This window comes from Artibeus jamaicensis, unplaced genomic scaffold, assembly GCF_021234435.1.
Source record: "Artibeus jamaicensis isolate MK-2021 breed Jamaican fruit bat unplaced genomic scaffold, CSHL_Jam_final scaffold_1964, whole genome shotgun sequence".
In the NCBI taxonomy this organism is placed as follows: Eukaryota; Metazoa; Chordata; class Mammalia; order Chiroptera; family Phyllostomidae; genus Artibeus; species Artibeus jamaicensis.
The window spans coordinates 29,651,734-29,672,375 of NW_026522030.1; the positions used below are offsets into that span (position 1 = coordinate 29,651,734).

The 20,642-nt window shown below is 40.0% G+C and overlaps 1 protein-coding gene across 9 annotated transcripts in view; it reads right to left on the reverse strand.

Moving 5' to 3' along the window:
- The window catches only part of LOC119035888 (transducin-like enhancer protein 4), a 144,799-nt gene that overhangs the window by 60,253 nt on the left and 63,904 nt on the right, over positions 1–20,642 (reverse strand). For 5 of the 9 annotated variants that reach the window (XM_053656222.1, XM_053656225.1, XM_037127393.2 and 2 more), the window contains 2 exons: positions 9,334–9,538; positions 8,017–8,033 (listed from right to left, as the gene is read on the reverse strand). In XM_053656222.1, coding sequence (XP_053512197.1) covers positions 8,017–8,033; positions 9,334–9,538 — 222 coding nt within the window. The remainder of the gene's footprint in view (positions 1–8,016; positions 8,034–9,333; positions 9,539–20,642) is intronic. The other 4 variants (XM_053656223.1, XM_037127394.2, XM_053656224.1 and 1 more) reach the window with 1 other exon arrangement.

Below are 20,642 nucleotides of genomic sequence, written 5' to 3' on the forward strand. Positions count from 1 at the left end.
CCTCCCCACCCAGGGTGGGAGGTTAAAATCACAAATGTCACAACTCTCAGAGCAGTAGCACAGATCAAGTGTTAATCTAAGGGAAGGGGTGGCTGAGGGGGAGAATACAGGCTGGCGGGGTGAGGGAGGATCTGGAATGAAGAGGAGAGAAATAAAAACAGTGAATAGATCAGCAGAAGCAACAGCTTACATTCAGATTCACGGGAGAAAGAATACACTGGGACAATCATTTCCTGGGAAAAGCTCAAGCCTAATGAGAATTTACTCTGCTCCTTTCTGTGACAACCGGCCCCTTTGTGGCATGGGCTTCCTGACTGACAGGAACCGGGGCCCCTTAATAGGATTTCCATATTATTTCCAACACCTGCCCAGAAGTTATTTGTTTACATTGAAGGAGGCGAGATTCTCAAATCAGACATCTGCTTCTAGTTCAGGCATATCTTAGGAAACCATCTAGAAAGCAGCTTTGTTACCATGGTGACATTTTTATTTTCCTCCTTTAGTTGGCTCAAAACATTAGCATTTCCAATTTTATTTTGTTGTTCAAAAGGCCAAATGTTGATCAAGAAAATAGAAGTTTAAAGAAAGATAAATAAATGGAAAACTCAAAATTTTCTATAGTAATTAAAATGACCATAAGGCCAAATAAATAAAACTCGGGTGCTATTATTATTGCCCCTCCAGACTCCTCTGGCCGGGTGGCATCACTAACCTGCTCAGCTCCCCACCCCTCCTCGGTCTGTATACCTGGACATCCAGCAACTTGAAAAGCACCAATTTTGGAAAGATAATTCAAGAATCCTTGGGGTGTTGTACAATTAACGAGTCCATTAATAATTGGAAAAAGAATTCCTCAACCTAACCCCATCACCATAGCTTAGAAAGTTCACTTATAATAATACTTAAGACATGCTAATTTCCACCTCACTGGCTCCAATTCAGTCAAAGATGGGGTGGGGAAGGCCAGGAAACAGCAGGCTTTTCATGAACATTCAGGGCTGGAGAGGAGGTGGAATATCAAGTGTGGGGCAAGAAAGGCAGACTGCGCAGGAGTGAATGACACGCATGTGTATGTGGTTGTTTTCCTGTTTCTCAGGAAGCAGAACGGGAGGCATCGCGGACCCTAGTGGGGGAGGGGGGACTCAGCCACCAATCGCCACGATCACACACAAACAGAAATTAAAGTTCTAATACTAGTACCTGAAGCTTAAACTGTTTTTTTAAGGCTGTATAATTTATTATATACAGAAAGAAACGGATTGGGTCTGATTAAAGTAATAATTTGTTCAACATTTAGATTCAATTCTAAGATTTAAACTTTTGATCTGCCATAACTAAGCAGCATTATTTAATCTTGAAATACGATTTATTACTTTCATTTAAGAGCAAGCTTATTTAAAAGAATTACTGAGAGTCCTCAGCAAACTTCTTTCTAGTTCTCTTTTGCAAACCCACAATTCTGTCCTGCCCCGTCCCAAGGCAGTTGCTATAGGTAATAATTAAGTATGACTCCTTTTCATGTCCAAAAGTATAACCCGTTAGTAGTGGTCTCCATGTATACAGTCTGTTTTTTAAAATATTTTATTTCTTTTTAGTTTTTTTTAGAGAGAGGGGAAGGGAAGGAGAAAGAGGGAGAACAACATCAGTGTGTGGTTCCCTCTCACATGGCCCGCAGTGGGGACCTGGCCCACAACCCACACATGTACCCTGACTGGGAATCGAACCGCAACCCTTTGGTTCACAGCCCGCGCTCAATCCACTGAGCTACATCAGCCAGGGTGCCCATATACAGTCTTTAACCCAGAATATACCCGAATTACTTTAAACCATGGTAGAACAAAACACATACGTTGGACAGCAGTAAGTGTCGCAGCAGACATGATTCAAGAAGTGAGAGTAATAAGCTTCCTTCTCCCTGGGTGATGTTATGATTTTTCCCAAGTGGGTTATGAGAAAATGCTAGTGTAAGAACACAGAAAAGAAGGTGAAAAATTCTTTAAAATAATTCTTTTAGGAGAATTATCTACACTTTGAAAAGCAAATGTGAAACTCAAGTTCCAATTACAGGAACTTTATGGTGTAATATTTTTGCAAGAAATGAAATGCATTCTAATTAAGAAAATTAAAGACAATAAACATCAGGATGAAACCGTTTGTTGTAACTGAGAGGGTTCATTTACAGAGGAAAAGAATTAAACCTCTCTTGCCAAAAATCAATGGCAGGCAGCCCCCACAAGCAGTCCGCCCCGTAAATTAATACTTGTTCTGCTCCGCTGACTGGTGCAGGAGGGCTCAGTGAACCCCCAATCACTCACACTCACCACCTGAGGATCAGCTATGCCCTACAGATATTTATTCATCTGTTCCACAAACAATTACAACATATTTCCTGGAACGAGGGCACCTGCTACCATTTCACACAGCTTACATGCCTAGGGGCATGTATCAATTAATGCCAAACAAAGTGCTGCATCATAAACCCACAGAATAAAAACTTCCTGATTGTCTTTGATAAAGTAACTCTAAAGAGTAAAATACATGGTGGAAACAAATACTTCTACATGAAAAAGCAACAGTACTGTGAAACATTTAATTTCAAATTACCGTCTTATTTTGGAAAACTGAACGAGTTAAACATTAAATGCTTAAAAGGCATGACTTAAAACATTTAACTATTCCCCTACAACCCAACACCCAAATGAAATATGACTACCATTGTGTTTATTTTGCTTAATGATATGGCCAACTTTACTGCTGAAATATACCCTTTGGTGTAAAATTTTTATTGTAAAATTCAGTAACATAAGAAAACATCTACATTCCAAACAACTGAAAAAATGCCTGGAGTAGAAGCTTTGGGATTCAAGAAGTCGACTTGACCATTAATACACAGCTTACCTAGCGGGAAAGAGGATTTCTAGCATAAGTCAAGACTTTCCTAATTCTATTACAATTGCCTTCTCAAACTATTCCTTGATTTGTCTTCCTATGCAGTTCCACAATGAAGATTGATTCTTGTCTTCAAGGAGCTAAAAGTTTAGTGGGAGATAAATTCTACTCTCCCACATAAACTTTTTTAGTGGGAGAGTAAATTTATCTCCCATAAGATAAATTCAGGTATCAGAAACACCACTTATAAGGAAATAATATTAATATATTTTTTAAAAACCCTACTTAAAATGTATTTTAGAAAGCACATCTTAAAACAATACTGAAGTTTGGAAAATGGATTTGAATTTCAAACACATCACAGTCTGTGTTCAAAGGTTAAAGGATACAAAAAGAATTCTACTTGTTGATGATCAGCATACATTTCTGGACATTTTACTCCCTTAGTTATTGGAAAACTTCCTTCAACTGTTCATCACCAACATGTAAGTGCAAATGAGACTTAGTTCTCCTCCCTACATGGTTATCCCTCTCCTGTTGGCCCCTCTTTCCTCCCTAAGTGGTTTCTTCCCTGGTTTTCTCCCACACAGTACCTGCCGAGGGGTTAAACATATTCTAAAGGGGTTAAACATATTCTAAGGCACACTCTTTTTTCACACTACTATTCCTTTGAAACAGGAAAGGAAAAAAAGGTGGGTGGACAAAGTCTCCCGGAATACAACCCTAACCATTAAGTCTTGATTTACAAAGTGCAGGGGCAAACAGGAGTAATCATTCTGTTAATTCAGGCTGAAAACCTACTTTCACCTGTAACACAACTAGTAAGAGCAAAGGTCCTTTCTTGGTCTGAATCACACACTTCAATGTGAAGTAGTAATTCCCCACTGATAAACCTTTATTACAAACACAGAATAACTGACCAGATGAGAAAAGCAATGCATAATGTTTTAGTCATCTGCACAGAATATACTCCAAAAATACAGTTGGGGTAGAATAAACAGGCATTACCTTAGAACAAGTAATGAATGGATCATTATGAAAACCCTTTAAAAAAGAATTCAGGCCCTGACTGCTGTAGGTCAGTGGACTGAGAGCGGGCCTCAGAGCCCGATGATCACGGTTCGATTCCCAGTCAGGGCGCATGCCTGGGTTGCAGGCATTTCCCAGCAGGGGATGCACTAGAGGCAACCATACATTGTTATTTCTCTCCTTTCCTTCCCTTCCCCTCTAAAGGTAAATAAATAAGTCTTTAAAAAAAAAAAAAGAATTCACATAGGGAGGGAAAAAGCTTAGCATATACACTCATAGGAAAGTCTCAGCTTGAAAAATAACCGTGTATGGTAATATGTTTAAGTATGCCATTCATACTTAGAGTAGCAAGAATTACAAAAACTATAAAATTCAATATTGGCAGATTGTGTGGACACACTGCACTTCACATTTTAAAATGGTTCAGTGTTTCTGGAGATAAATTTGGCAACGTGCATGTCGCCAAAAATGATCACACTCTTCAATGGCCACACAGCACTTTGGGGAAGATATTCCATAATAAAAATAAAACCACCACTACCTAGAGGTAAAAAAATGTGCTTATGTTATAGTCTGCAAATAAAACACGGCAAATCCCTCACAGATCTGACCTGAGGAGGTTAATGCATTCAGAATGAGGTAGATACATATAAAAGGACTTATGAAGTAATAAAGCATACAAAATTATTACAAGTTGGGAGAGGCCATGGAAGTAATCAATAGCTGGTAATAGTGAATTCTGCGTTTTATATTACAAGCTGGTCTTGATTTTGGTGCCTATTTTTTTGCTAGATGGTATTAGAACTCTGTAAACATTTTCGGGGTGGTGGGGGTGGTGGAAATTAGAACTAGGCTAATTTCTCAACTCCAAATTCCTACCAAGTTTTAGGCAATTTGCCTACCACAGCTGTGAATCCTTACCCCCCATTCCAGCCCCGCAGATGAAAACTGGCAGTGATGTGAGGACACTGATAACTCCTCTTCATGAACTGGTACCTCAAGCAACTATGAAGCAACTGGCGGCGTGTGGGAATGTCCTCTCTGCCACCACTTCGCAGTCAGCCAACTTGAGTAGGACTGATGGGCAGAGGGAACGTTCCATCACCCCAACACACATTTCCTTGGTTTCACTTACGTCTTTTCATGGGGTGAGAGAAGTAGCTCCAAACCCTCCAGAGTGAGAATGTCCCCACCCAGAAAAGAGAAGTGGGAACTTAAATATTTTGGAAGTCTTTAAAAAAGATCTTTGGGCTTTTCGCCCTACCACTAAGCATCAGAGTGAGCCATGGTCCATTTCTTGCCACTTTCAGACTCCAAATCAGTCACAAGGAGTCACTGGATAGCCAAGTGACAAACAGGTGTCAACAACCCTAGAACACACACCGTTCTGGTTGCTCATCACCAAATCAGTCAATTCTTGGGCTCCTACACTGCTTTTTCCTTTAGGTCCATATCTACATTCACCACCATTGTTGAAAAACTTCAGATACAGGTCTGCAAATAACAGGCTTAGGAATGAACTTGGCTATTGGAGCTGTAGAAAACAAGATCAATAAAGCTGATAGCATGTGGTTTACTGGCCACAGAACTACCTAGGAGAGAAAGGAAAAGGAGGAAAAAGCCAAACACTTAAACAGGAGAAATTTCTTTCACTTTACTTGACATCTAAAGTTAAAGCACTTTAATTACCTAAATCTTTACATTAAGTTCAAATTTATATTTTATAAGCTATTCTGAAATCTGCCCTGTTTAATAATCTGTAACATCAAAAAAGCATTTTCAAGTGTCTCTCATAATTAAACCCATCCATAACCTTGTATAAATCAAAATTTTGCTACCGTATCAAAATGTTACACTGGGGCTGTGTAACACTGCCCACATCCTCATTACATGCAACACTAATTACTACCAGCAGATTCAGAATTTTCTGCACATTAGAGGCTTTTAGAGGAGCTATAAAAAATTTCAGGCACCATTAATTTAAATTTGTATTGAAATTTCCTTTTGACAGATGGCCAAAAATTACTTATTATTTAGAGTACCAGAGCTGCCTGTTTGCACATTAGAAGAGGAAAGGGAAAAATTAAAAGCAAGAAGGAAATTTATGTCACATTCATTACCTGTTAAATGTTAAGGAGCATTATCCTGCATGAATAAATTATTTCACACAAGCCTGACTCCAACTGCAGGCAACGGGCACACTCGGGCTGATAAAAACCATCTCAAGTCACACGGCGCACAATCATAAAAAGCCCCTCTTAACAGGAACCACTTACTGGAAGATGAGGCCGATCGATGGAACAAGCAACTAACTGCTTCTTTGAGCACCACAGAACACGGCTACAAAAATTAGCAAACTATTTCACCTTTCAAAGCTGCAGGACAGCCCCAGACGTGACACAACTTCAAATTTGAGAACGGACACCCCCCCAAAATCTATTTACATGGTAGCGAGCATTCCATAATAAGTCAAAGCAAAACCACCCACCTCTATTTCCTTTTTGTTTTCCCCCTGGCTTCTAGCTATATAGACAGTCACTCCCAGACTCATACTGAATGATTATAGATGATTTCAAAATACACCCTACTCTGGCATGAGGGAATATAAAATGTAATTGACACAAAAGTGTGCACCGAAGTGCAAATATTTCCACGGTCTTCTGGAATTGGGGTGGGAGAGGAGGCTTTTGTTTAGTTCACTGGCCTGCCTAGAGGTATGCATTTCTCATAAGAGGGCAGGGAATGTTTATATTATGGCCTCAGAATAACTAGACAGGATTTCCAATGGCTGCTATCTGCTAATCCTGGTCAATGCATTTACTTACTACTTCCTGAGTACACAAGGGAGGAACACTTACTACACTCTAAGAATACTTTTTAATCTAGGCATTGATATGTATATTAAACAACAAAATACACAACTGTAAATGCATAATTAAATAATTCAATGTGTGCAGTTCCAATTGTAAATGTTGACATTTCTATGGGCATGCAGATGCCCTTTCAAATTACAAAGAATCTTGAAGGGTAAAACAGATTAATTATTATTTTCCACTATATTAAGAGCTCTGGAAAAAACCGTACTTCCCTTTTATTGTAAAAGGGCAGAAATAAAGAGGTATTCAAAGTGACAGCACAGGTGAATCCAAGGGAAGATTTCAGTCTTTGTGTGAATTAATGTCATTAAAAACTGCAAGAGATCTGATTGCTTATGGTCCAAAACATTCAACTGTAGAATACATAAGGAACTGATAGCATCTGTACTTCAATCGACACCTAAGAACTGCCCTTTCCTTCCTAATCTACACAAAATACAACATACAATATAATTATGCATTACCAGTAGCGTATTTACATTGAGCCTGGCTCAAAAGTGATCAAGCAATTTCCATATTTTACTCACTTCCTGCCATGGTAGCCTGTTTTTCTTATTTGCTTACTACGGTATATAAATTCAGACATCCCTAGCATATCCCATATTCTGGTGTTACACAAGCATATCCAAATCATCAGGCCCTAAATACTTTTCCTCTTTCCTGAAAACTTGCCTGTAAAGAGATACAGAAGGCAGATAAGACAGATGCAAAACTCAAAGAGAATAACTTGCTATACTGGAAGCCAAAATGTTATTGAATTTAAAAAAGTTCTCTCTGGTGAAGAAAAATGCTTTTAAACAAATGTTTTGATAAAGAGTTTTGTAGGATGAAATTGTTTTTCTAAAATATGAGACTCATGTGTATTTCCTTATAAGCCAATTTATTATTTACTTCTTTTCCTTATTATTTATTTAGCTTATATCCAAAAAGCCTGAAGAAAAGCAATATTTTTTTTTTCACAAAGCAAGACAATAAAATGAGCAATGCAAGCCAGATCATATAATTCAATCTGGGTCTACAAATCTAATTCTGATAGAGAAATAGAACCAATATTTTCAAAAATCTCAACCACACAACTGAAGTATTCCAAAAATGCAGTTAACCACTGTTTGGTAAGGCCTACCAAATCACTCTCTAAATCTCAAAGAATTCACTACTAGATATACTCAGATCACTCTGAGCCCCTTTAAGCCATCCCTTCACCTGTGAATTTGAGGCCTACCTTGATGGAGTCTCTGTCTACAGGCAAAACAGCACCAACACATGCAGATCAAGTGGTGGGAAGAAGGAAAAAAGAAAAGTTCTGGTTAGTTTACATACAATCATACATTTATCAAATTTGATCCCTGCTAAATAATAAATGGCACAGATGTCGAATTTGCTGTAAAGTTAATTATTAATACTACTCAAGCAGATTCACAAAGTGCCAATCTACCTTTAACACAATTTCAGTAACCAAAGGTGAATATTCCTATTATTCATACTCCTTATCAACTTTCCCACTTATAAAAGTATTTGTAATTACGCCTTAGCTCTGAACCATCGCATTAAGATAACTGGATGACAAATATTACAGTGCTTCCAACATCAGAGATGGGAAATTTATTTTATGTGATAAATATCATTTACCCAGGATTATAATTCACAGTAATGACACTGCAACAGGAGTAGATAAGAAGGTTTAATCATGAGTCACACCCTTCCAACCAATGAACCACCCATGTGCTAATAAGTAAGTTTCCATAAAGGAATGCTGGGAGAGGGCTTTTCATTTGCTTTTCTGCCATTAACTAACACAAATTATTATTAAGCGCCATACGAACATACAGTCACGTAAAAATGTCTCTATACCATCATCTACTTTAGTGAAGAAAGGAAACCAACCTAGAAGGAGCAGTACTGGTCTTTGTATCAATTATACTACACAAACAATTGTGTTCTAAAATTGAGTTCATTTCATGCTTCTAATAAGACTGGATGAGAAAGGTAATTAAACCAACAGGTTTTACTCATGTGGGCTGTGTTTTCCCAATTACTAAGACTACTAAAATTGTTTTTCTTACCTGTGAGATTTTTAATGCACTATATAGGCTGATATGATTTATAAATTATAATTACTGATTCTGTCAAACTATAAGGTGAGCCTTTATCTCCAAGTCTCTCCCAAAAATACATTTGGTCAAAATTAGCTATTAATGACAGACACTATTTCAAGCACAAAGCATCGTGGGATTTCATTACCAGTTTAGACTCAGGGAACATAGTACGTAGTAGCAAGGGAGGGATCAAAGATATTAACCAAAAAACAGAACCCCTTGTTTTTAAGGAATGCATTAACTCTTGCCAACCAGTAGGATCTCATTTGGCAAAAGACTGCTTCTAATAATTAATTTACCTTCCAGCAGAAATCCTTTGTTTAGTCCATGGGAAATTAAATCCAGAGAGAGAGAGAGAGACAGAATGAAAACAGTGGCATCCAGAACCTACCCTCAGCAGCAGGTAGGTAATATCAGGTTGACCTCCCAAGAGAATGGCTCACCTCTTTGGTGATCATTGTCATGGTGCTTCTTCTCATCTTTGATTGGAAGGTGGGACTGGCCTCCCAGGGCACTGGAGAGGGCCAGAAGGCCAGCACTGCTACCGATGGGTGGAATGGCAGGGGGCTGAAGCCCAGAAGGGTGTGGGGTCAGAGGCACAGGCAGACCATGTCCATGTGATAAATGCTGGGCCTGGAGTTGTTGCTGCTGTGAGAAATGAGACAAAGATATTGAACTTGTTCCCTATATTTGCATCACCCCCCACCCAAAAAAAAGAAAGAAGAGATGTACAATAAAATCATGGAAAACCCAGCACCCATGAAGGACTGATTAAATAAATAAATATTTAAAGGGGAGGGAAGGAGGAAGATGCTTAATGAAGAAATGCTGTCTTTTTGACTTAGACTTGGGGGTTTTGCAATTGTCTAAGTAACTTTTAATAGCTGAAATTCAGATTTCTTTAATAAAGCACCTGTATTTTATTCTCCAAAACATATCATGCATTTCTAATCAAAACATATATGTGACTAACTGTTAAAGCAGTTATGTTGAACAAAAAAAGCTGAAAATTGAGAAAATTAGTGTAAAACAGTTCTCCCAGAACCACTGCACAGCATGCAGCAGGAGTTAATTTGAAAGAGAAAACCTGAATTAACAACCCAGAAAAGGAAACTGGTTGCAGCCACCGTTTTAAGCCCCTTTAAGTGTCCTCAGCGGTACTTGAGCAAATTACTAAAGAAAATCTAATGTAGCAAGGCTTGGGTCCTCCTGTAGGCTTGCTCAATAATGCTGAAATAATTGGGCACTCTGTGCACGTTTAGTGATGCTCGAATGAAAAGCTAGAGGCCTGCCCTTGTACACTTCTCCAGCAGCCGCCTCTATGTTGTGACAGGTTTATCTGAGTGGGACTGTGATGCATGCACCAGTAACTGTTCTGACAAGAGTTTAAAGTCATTTTTACCAGCACACTGCCGACACATGGAGAAAGCCCTCAAGAGGCTGGAATGGGAGTGCTTGACCTCAGCAGAGGCCGCCTCAAGATTGAGGCTGCATCAGGCTTGGCTGTGGGCAGCCCTGCTGCCTCTTCGAGTGGAAGGGGGTAAGGGGGAGGTGACAGGCGGGTGCTGAGTTAACACATCCCTCAACAGAAATCCCTTCAACTCAGACTCTCTCTGCTTAACAACATTCTATGAGAATAAGTGCTGAGAAACTCTAACTTCTGCAGCGATCACATTTAAATTAATGCCTTTAAGTAAATTACTTGTCACGCTCATACTCTGATAGCCTAATAGTCTCTTTTCTAATTTTCTAAACACGATTTCATAAAGCAGCTTATTGACAAATGTGTGGGGTGGCAAATACTGCTCCCCTTCACTGTTAAGGAGGATCCTGAAATGCTTTTAAAGAAGGTACTTCAAAGGAAAAAGTGAACATTTTCCCCTCCCCACATTACTTTTATTTCCTTCCTCTTCCCCTCTACATGTCTTCCTGTGTCAGACTATAAAAGTCAAATCACAGCACTAATGACTAGCTCTTTTCTCCGACTGACCTGCACCTATTTTCTGGCTACATGCACTTAGGATATTGTAATAAAGCACTAGCACTTTCAAGGCAAGCCGACATACATAAACTGGAAAAATCAGTGCAATGACCCAGACATTCCACCCAGCAATGTCCAAGCCCAAGTCCTGCAACAGCATTACCTAAGTGCCTGCTACAGAATCATTACTTCTTCATTTGTGTGGTCCATAACTCTGCATGCACTGTTACGGAGTTATGACCAAGGACTATGAGCACACAGTCACATTTTCTAAATGTGTTGAAAATAATGTCTATGAAGAAAACAAGGCCTTCGGGTAAATATATGGCAAATTTATTTCAAGGCCCTATTCAACTGAAATTGTGGGAGAATTGCCCCAATTCTTCCTCCTCTGAATCCCCCAACTTTGTGTGTACAGGTCAGGCACGTGGCTGCTTTCTACCTCAGATCAGAGTTCAGTTGGCAAGCACCTGCTAAGAGCTTGCATGTATGTCTCTCTCTCTCCTATCACCTTTCCTGGACTCCAAAGCTCTGTGAAAATCCACATCTGACACAAACCCTAGTAAACTAAGAGGCACCGAGACGTTCACACAACTGAGCAATTTAAAAATGACTATTTCTTCAGACATTAAAAAAACCCCTCAGCCAAAAGCAATACCTTCAGAGATTCAGGTGCTTCATTTTTTCATTCATTCATTCATTCATTCATTCATTCATTCATTCATTCATTTAAAAAGCACCAATAGCCCCATTTTTCCATCTACCAGGAAATTTTCAAAGGCAGAAAATATACCCCTGGTCTGTCTGTTGCACATTCCATTCATAGTGGAGATTTCCTGGGATCTTCACTGGTGTTTGACTCTGCCTCAGAACAGCTGTTGCACTACCCACCTGCCTCCTCCCCTGTGCCTTAGGAGAAGAAGGCCTCCGTTCCCTCCAAGGTGTCTCCTTCCTTACCTGCAAAAGCAGTGTCATCTTTTCTCTCTTGTTTTTATTGCTGCACGGGTTTCTGCATCTGCCTCCCAACCCCAATCTTCAGTTGTTCTGTCACTGATTTTGTCCTTCTATTTGCAAGTTTAATTCCAGGGTCTCCAATGTTCTGCTTAAGATGAACTGCCTATCTAATGCCAAGAGAACTGGAGGTAGCATTTTTTCAGGAGGGAAAAACACTATATTTTAATCACATTTTGTGTCCTCCACTGCCCCTAACACAGTGCCTTGCACATTAATTGGCACGGGATAAATGCTTTTCAATTTAATTAAAATAACCTTCTTTTGCCCTCTTTGCTGCCCTGTATACATATCCTTGTCTTTGCACAAACTCTTTCTAAAAGTAGATTTGCTGCCTCCACTTCTTAACAACTCCCTTTTATGTATGTGTGTGTGTGTGTGCGCGCACACACACACACACACACACACACACACACACACACACATATCCTCACTCTCCCATTCCTGTAATGCCAGGCCCACCATTCTCCTAAAACGGATTAACCATTCGGACAGCAAATACTTCAACATTTCGGTCGTCCTCTCTGACAACCCTGCAGTCACAGACAGCATGCCCTCCTGCAGAAACTCGCCTCCCATTGCTTCAGGAACACTGTCATCATGGAGGCCACTCTTTCCTCTCTGACTGTGTCCATTAAATTTCTTTCTTGGCTTTTTCTCCTGCTCGCCAATGAGGACGGGCCCTAACCCTCTTGCTCCTCTCCCATGCTCTTAACTTCTTGCCAGCCAGTTCTAACTGGAAGTCCTGCTTTTCCTGAAAATGGAAATGTTTAACACAAATCCCCTAAGTTACTTCCACCGGGTCAAGATGCCAATTAGTCACCATCGACTCGTTTTTCTTCTGTGATCCTGTATCCATAATCACCAGCTCCTGTCAGTTCTCAATTCCTTTTATTTCTACTGCCACCATCTAGTCAGACCCTTATGACCCCACACTTAGATCACAAGTCTCCATTAGCTCATTTAGTTCCAATGAACCCATTCTGCATCACCACGGGTAATTTGTTTTTCAAAATTCATGCTATTGCCTGCCCTTTAGAACAACCTCTCCATTACTTCCCTAAATTAAATTGTACTCTCACCGGTCCCAGCTCAGCTCATGTTTCACCTGTTCTGCGAAGACTTCCCCAAACATCCCAAGTGTCTGCTGCCTTACAGGACTCTGTATCATTCACTGGCACAGAGTGGCTTGTAAAGGTCCAGTTATTCACCTTTTTATGAAGAAGACCTGACTTGCTAATGAGACTGTAAGACTCAGGAATAAAGAGACCAGCCTCAGGCCCCACTGAACTCTGACTGCTAGAGCGTACGGTTTAGTCATATAGAATCTGTATTTAACAGAATCTGCACTCGATGAATTAAATTTCTACTAAATATGAAGAAAGTTCCTATATAGCCTTTACTCAACTTCCACTAATGTTATTATCTTACATAACCATAGATTTTATCAAACTTAAAAAATTAACTTAAGAACATTACTATTAATCAAATTATAGGTTTTGTTCAGATTTCCATAGGTTGTCCACTGCTGTCATGTTCTAGGACGCCATATTACATTTAGAGAGCTTCTAACTTTTCACTTATCATACCAAAATTACAAAATCCTTTCCAAGATTTTATGAATGGCAACATCCACATTGTAGTCAACTGTTTAACAGAAACTTCCCTGAATTTAGGTGAGAAAAAAAATGAGAGCAGGCTATCATAAACCATTTTACAAATCATCCATTACACATACAAAATATCAAACAACAAAAAAAGTACTCAGTCGGGAGTCCCATAGAAAGGAGCAATTTTATCATATAAAACTGTAAGATTAAATAAAATGTATATGACGTAAATATAAGACAGATATAGTAAAACACTAGAGTAGGCTTTAAAATGTTTACATCAATAAAACATACCACTTTCTGTATCTAATGGTCATATTTAAGCTTTTTTGTAAGATTTTTGCCTTAGAAACTACCTTAGCGGCATATGCACTTATAATTAATAATGACTCCAAATTAGTCAATAAAACCGTTTTTCAAAATTCATGTCATCCTCATAGAGGAGACAATTTTAAAATAAAAACATGAATGTCACCAACAACTACACTGCACTCCATTCACCCTTTTCTCTATTATAAAAGCGGATTTATCAAATTTCAAAAAACATCCAAGAATTCAATATAAAAAAATCTCTATCAAGTCTTCCCACCAACAGAACAACTCAAAGCAGACTCCCTGGAACAGGAGTCAGATCTGTGGATGCTGTTCAGGGAACTGAGAGTAGCATCACCCTGCAGACTGTCCTACAACACTGGAAAAGCTGGCTTTTTTCAAGAGCTTTAATGGTGTCCTCTGATTTCTGCCCCAACTGTGTCAATTACAGAGCAATTACCCTGCCAAGGTTGACTACTTTAACCTACGGTCACACTAGGAAACATAAAGATGAAACACAAAGACGAAAGAAATGTGTAAGAGTACACAGTCTGACACTTATTTGTTACCACCACTGGATCAGCAATTTTCAACCGTGTGCCTCAGGAATTTTTAAAACATGCAAAACTGACGATTTAGTCACGGGCGCTGACCTTTTTTTCCCCTTAGGCTGTGAACAAAAAAATGACAACAGCCAACGTAACAGTAGCCATCAGTGTGAATGAATCAAAATTATCCCTATTTTTTTCCCCTCAGTTCAGTAACAAAATGTTATTTTTGGCTGTGCCACAGAATTTTGTGATTAGTTTATGTGTGCCATGAGATAAAAAAGGTTGAAAATTGCTGCTCCAGATAATTATAATTAAGCAGTTTAAAAAATGTTGACTTCCGGGAAAAATTATGCCAAAGAATCAAAGAGGAGGGCACAGGCCAATTAAACATTAGTACCAATTTAACATTAAAATAAAATACTTGTCATATACTGTATGTAATCAAAACTGAAAAATTCTGCTCACTGGATTCCTAGACCATTACTACTTTTGGGTGCCTTACTACGTTAAAAAACAAAACAAAAAAACAAATAAAAAACCTCATACCTGAAACTGCAACACAAAATAAAAATCCTTTTTTCTGTTCCCTTGATGGGACATTCAAGAGAACAAACATTAAAATGGAGTGAACTTTAAACTTAGTCAACTAAGTACTCCATTAAGATAATTAATTTGATTTTGAAAAGTAGCCAGTAATTATTTCTGAAAATATATAGCAATAACATGGCAGACAAACCTCCATTCTATTAATAGTGTTTTACTAGCATTTCTATCACAAAGAATTACTTCTTTGCAGTTTCAAGTTTGTAAGGAAGGGTAGAAAAGGACCACTATTCAAATCAAGTTCACAGAAAATGCCTTTTGAAATGCTGTCTTTCTTTCTGTCCTCAAAAACAGGAATTCTTTTTCACAGAATGTCCCAACTATCTGATTACTAGGGCCTGACAGGCTAGTGACCAGGCAGGAGCAGAGAGAGAGGCCAGGGCTGCGGTCTGTACACATCCTCGGCCGTCCTGGACAACTATGACTGGAAACCAGGCGGAGGTTTCTTTCTACCACCCTTCACTTCTGCCTTGCTATCAACAGCAGAAGAATACTACACTCACCCCCCCAAAAAAAGGGGGGGTATTTTTCTTGGAAGCAGTGATACCCAGTAGCAAAGAACATACCTCTAGTTGTGTCTTAGTAGGTAGATAGGAAGGTAGGAGGGAGGGAGGAAGGAAAAAAGGAAGGGGAAGGGAGGGGAAAAGGAGAAGGAAAGAGATGGCGAGTAAAGCTATGAGACTAAAGGGGAGTGACAAACAGGACAATGAGCAAAACAGAAGGGGTCTTCACCAGAAAAGCTTGAGACAATTTAAGCATCATAAAAAATAACAACTCTTTTTTTTTAAAGTTTTCAGGAGTGGGGACCATGATACCCCAAGAAAAAAGGTAGGGTTGTGGCACATTCCGGAGTCGAAACCTAGAGAATGGCTCCCAAATCCATAACTATTCTTCCAACCAGCCGGCCAAGCTGGGCGCACTGAGCTTGTGTGTGTGCCCTGAACCAAGGTGGAGGCGGTGCGCTGGAGAGAAGTGGGGGAAACTGGAGAGGAGCTGGGAGAGAGGGGGCAACAGACTCTGAAATGGAGAAACAAGTACAGGGGAGGGCCGGGGACCAGGCTGGTATTCTCAGCCCTGGGCTGAGAAGTGCCCTTTAGTCAGGACCCTGGGGGTCGGGCAGAGTCTGAGAAAGAAGATCCTGGACGGCATTCCGGATCATAAGAAGTGGCATCAGTTACCTGGCTGGAGTCCTTCCAATTTATGTGAGCAAGAGCCGGTCATTTAAGTCGCCAAGTCGCAGTTTTCTTATGTAAAAAATGGGAACAGTTATAAAATTTACTTCTCCAAGAATGTTGGGAGAATTATATGAGAATGTACAGAACAAAACCCTCAGCACAGTACTTGACAAATAATAAACACTCAGTGGTGGCTGCTATCATTGGAAAAAGGTGCCCAGAAGTCCATATTCCTATACACACACACACCACAGCGAGGAGGGAAGCCCTTCTTTACAGAATTATGTCAATTTAAGAGGAGAAAGAATTAAAAATGTACTACTTCACTACTCTTAATTACTGTATCAACAGACACTAAAAACCCTGGGTAAAAAAAAAAACCAACTGCTGGAGAAAAGGTTTAGACTGTCCAAGTCCTCACCCCGTGGATTACCTAGTTTCACCAACAGTGTGATGACACTGGAAATGCACAACATCACTGAGGCAGTATTTTCACAAAAAATGTTCCATCTGAATCTACATGAGGAAACAATCAGAAAAATCCAGATTGTAGGACATCCCACAGACTGGTCTGGAGTCTTCAAAATGCCAAAGTCAGCATGTAACACAGTTGAGGGACTGTTTTACACTATAGACTAAAGACAGAGGATGAAAGAAGCATTTTGGAGTATGAGTCCTAGATTGGGGGAAAACTACTACGAAGAAAAAGGTGCCACCAAGCACATTTTGAGTGCACTTGGAGAAATGTCAATGTGAACTACATGTTGGGTATATGGATGCGATATATGGATATTGTGCTTATATAGGAAAACATCCTTGTTCATGTAAGGTGCACACTGGTATGTTAAGGGGCAAAATGTCAACAAAACTACCTCTTACCTTCAAGAAGTTCAACACAAACAAAACGTGTGTGTATGTGTGGTTTGTGTGTGTATTATGTAGATAAAGAAAAATGGCAAATTATTAACTGGTGAGTCTAGTACACAGTATTTGTCTTATTATTCTTAATACTTGCATATACTAGTGGGGATGGGGAAGATAAGATGTGCCATTTTAGCCAAAAGATTGGGAGTTCTTCCTTTTGACAAATATCTCTAGCAAAAGCTAAAAATTAAGTGAATATATGGAAAAAGGCAAGAATAAAAAGGACAAAGACTTTTTTAACCTAGGCTTATTTGTAACTCATTCCTGATGACTTATAACAGGAGATTCACAAGGGAAAAGATCTGCATTTAGAGCAAAAAAGACTATCCCTGCAAGGATATTTCTCACACTAAAACTGATCTCCATGGCCCCCGAGAGCCCTGGACCAGTCTTCCAGGGAAAGACAGGTAACGAGAAAGCAAATCCCAGGAGTCTTCTGTCAAGGAGTCCATGTCTTAACTTGCAGTTTAACTCACAAAGTAATAACAGCAACAAAAGGGAAGAAAAGTCCGGAAAACCTGATAAAATTAACTTTCCCATAGAAGATTCTATTAGATTTTTTTCTGAATTGGTCCAAAGCTTACTAGGAAAAGTATTCCTAAGCAAATTAATAATAAAAATGCAACTTTCTGCAGGCTTATTTGAACTATTTAAAGAATTTTTTCCCCAGAGATTTTAAGCATATCCTACTGAAATCAATGCTTCATTTTGGGTCCTAGTTATTCAAGTCACCAACGGCTAAGGGATCGTGCTCAGAAAGACTTTCTTTAGTTGCTTCAGAGGACTTAAAAGAAGTAAAGCTGCCTTTGTCTACCTAAGGTTCTTTAGTAATCCTGTAACTGACCATAGAACTTAAGAAGTAGAATGAACCTCCGGTGACGTCTAGATGAGGTTTTCCAACATCCTGACAACAACTTGTGTGGTTCATGTATGTATTTGCACAGAATACACATGTAAATAAAATAAAAGCTCACCAATCTAAATATGAGCAGTACCCTAATATTTTCGTTCTCTTCTATTGTTTGATAAAAATGTTGACTATGGCTCGCTGAACTGACTTCAGTGCACACTCACGAGTCTCATAACCTGCAATATGAAGAACACTGAACCAGCTGAGACACTGTAAGAAATGACTTGTAAGAAATGCACATTTGGCCCTGGCTGGTGTGATTCAGTGGATTGAGTGCCAGCCTCCAAACCACAGGGTCACTGGTTCAATTCCCACTCAAGGCACATGTCAGGACTGCAGGCCAGGTCTCCAGTAGGGGCAGCATGAGAGGCAACAACATATTGATGTTTCTCTCCCATTTTCCCTCCCTTCCCCTCAATCGAAAAATAAGTAAATAAAATCCTAAAAAAAAAAGAAAAAGAAATACACATTTGGCTATAGCCCACCATTCCTAGCAAAAGAGGTGTTAAAGCCCTATCGGATTTCCTGAAAGAAAGCAGAGTAGAGGCCTTTTGTTATGTTAATGAAGTATATTTGGAAAGACGCCTGAGAAGGGAGGGTGGGGGGCAACTGGCTGTAGAATCTACCACATGATTAGAGTTGGAACTTCCAGTCCTACGCTTCCCCCACCCTTCCCAAATAAGGGAGGGGGAAGAGGGGCTGGAAAATGAGTCTAGTCACCAACTGCCAATGATTTCACCTAACATGCCTATATAATAAAACCTCCATAAAAACCCCCAAAGGGCAGAGTTTGGGAGCTTCCAGGTCGGTGAGCACCTGGAGATTTGGGGAGAGTGGTGTAAAGACAGACAGCACAGAAGCTCCGTGCCCTCTCCCCATTCCTTGATCTATGCATCTCTCCTACCTGCCTATTCCAGAACTACATCCTTATAATAAACAGGCAATCTAGGTAGTAAAATGTTCCCGAGTTCCATCAGATGCTCTAGAAAATGAAACCAAGGAAGGGGGATGCTGGTAGCACAGGCGACAACCTGGACTTGCAACTGGCATCTCAAGTGGGAGTGGGGGGGGCAGCCTCGTAGGGCTGAGCCCTTAACCTGTGGGATCTAATGCTATCTCCAGATACACAGCATCAGAAGTGAGCTGAATTGCAGGATACCCAGATGGTATCAGAGAACTGCCTGGTGGTGTGGGGAAACGCCCCACAATGGAATTGGGTGTAGGATTTTACAGGCCCATATGAGACCCAAGATAAAGTCATGGGAAACTCTGTCAGCATCGAGGGCGGAGCACAGGCCCCTACCGCCCAGTCCAGTGTGGTACTGGCGGCACCATCAGGGCCTTCTCTCACTAGGAAAGTCTCACCGTAAGAGGTAAGCAATCGTTCATTCATAAGGATCAAAAAAGACAGCCACTCTGGGAAATGAGTTTTGAACTGAGACCTGAGGATGAGAATGAGAGCACCTGGCAGAGAGCAGGGAGAAGAGAATCAGAGATGACCCAGATGCCTTTGCAATGGCAAAGGCCCAGAACAGAAAAGGCCCTGCAGTGATGAAGGAAGAAAGGGGAAGTTCGGTGGGAACCCGGTGAGCAAGGGGCAGTGTGGTACAATGCAAATATTGCGGGTATCGGATCATGGCTTTAAAAATACTGAGAGCTTTAGGCTGTTTCAGGTGAGGTTTTTTTTTTTGGTTTTAAGTTGGACTTGAAGTCTGTACTTAACTGGTACAAGCTGTATTATAACCATTTGTTGTCTATATGTGTTACAAACATTTTCTCACAGTTTCAGGCTTGTCTTTTCTTTCTATTTAGGGTATCTTTTGATAAACACTTTTTTAAAATTTTAACTGAGCAATATTATCAATCTTTTTCCTTACAGTTTGCTTGAGCTTTCTGTGACCCATTAAGAAATGCTTTTCTACCCCAACATGAAAAAGTTTTCTCTTTCCTGAAATTTTAAATATTTTATTTATTTATTTTTCGAGAGAGGGGAAGGGAAGGAGAAAGAGTGGGAGGGAAACATCAATGTATGGTTGCCTCTCATGCATCCCCTGCTGGGAACTGGCCTGCAACCCAGGCACATGCCCTGACTGGGAATCGAACCTCAATACTCTGGTTCGCAGGCCCGCGCTCAATCCACTGAGCTATGCCAGCCAGGGCTCTTTCCTGAAATTTTAAAGGGTATCTAACGTATCTCTTTACACGTTTCACATAGACTTCTGTGCATGAGATAGTTGGATGTAATTTCACTTTTAGCACAGGAATAACCCAGTATCCCCCGGTGGTATTTACTAGTATCCATCTTTCCCCCCACTCATGCTTGCCCTTCTGACATACTGAGCAGATCTATTTCTGAGTACTTTATTCTATTTCATTGGCCTACATATAGACTAACAAGTCTTGAACTATTATATAACGTAATTTTCTTAAATGTTCAGATGCTATGTGAAGCTGGACGTGAGATTGGCCAGGTGAAAGATCAAGCTAAGAGTTCAAATGAAAATTAAAAACAAAACCAAAAAACAAACAATGACTTGGATTAGTGCTAAGGCAGTAAAGTTACAAAGAGCTGAAAGAGCTGAGATCACCCAAGATTGCTGGGAACTGTCCTGCCTGGTTTCAGAGGCTGCAACGCCGCTGACAGGTGAAGAGGCCCCACAGCGAGGGGACCTTGG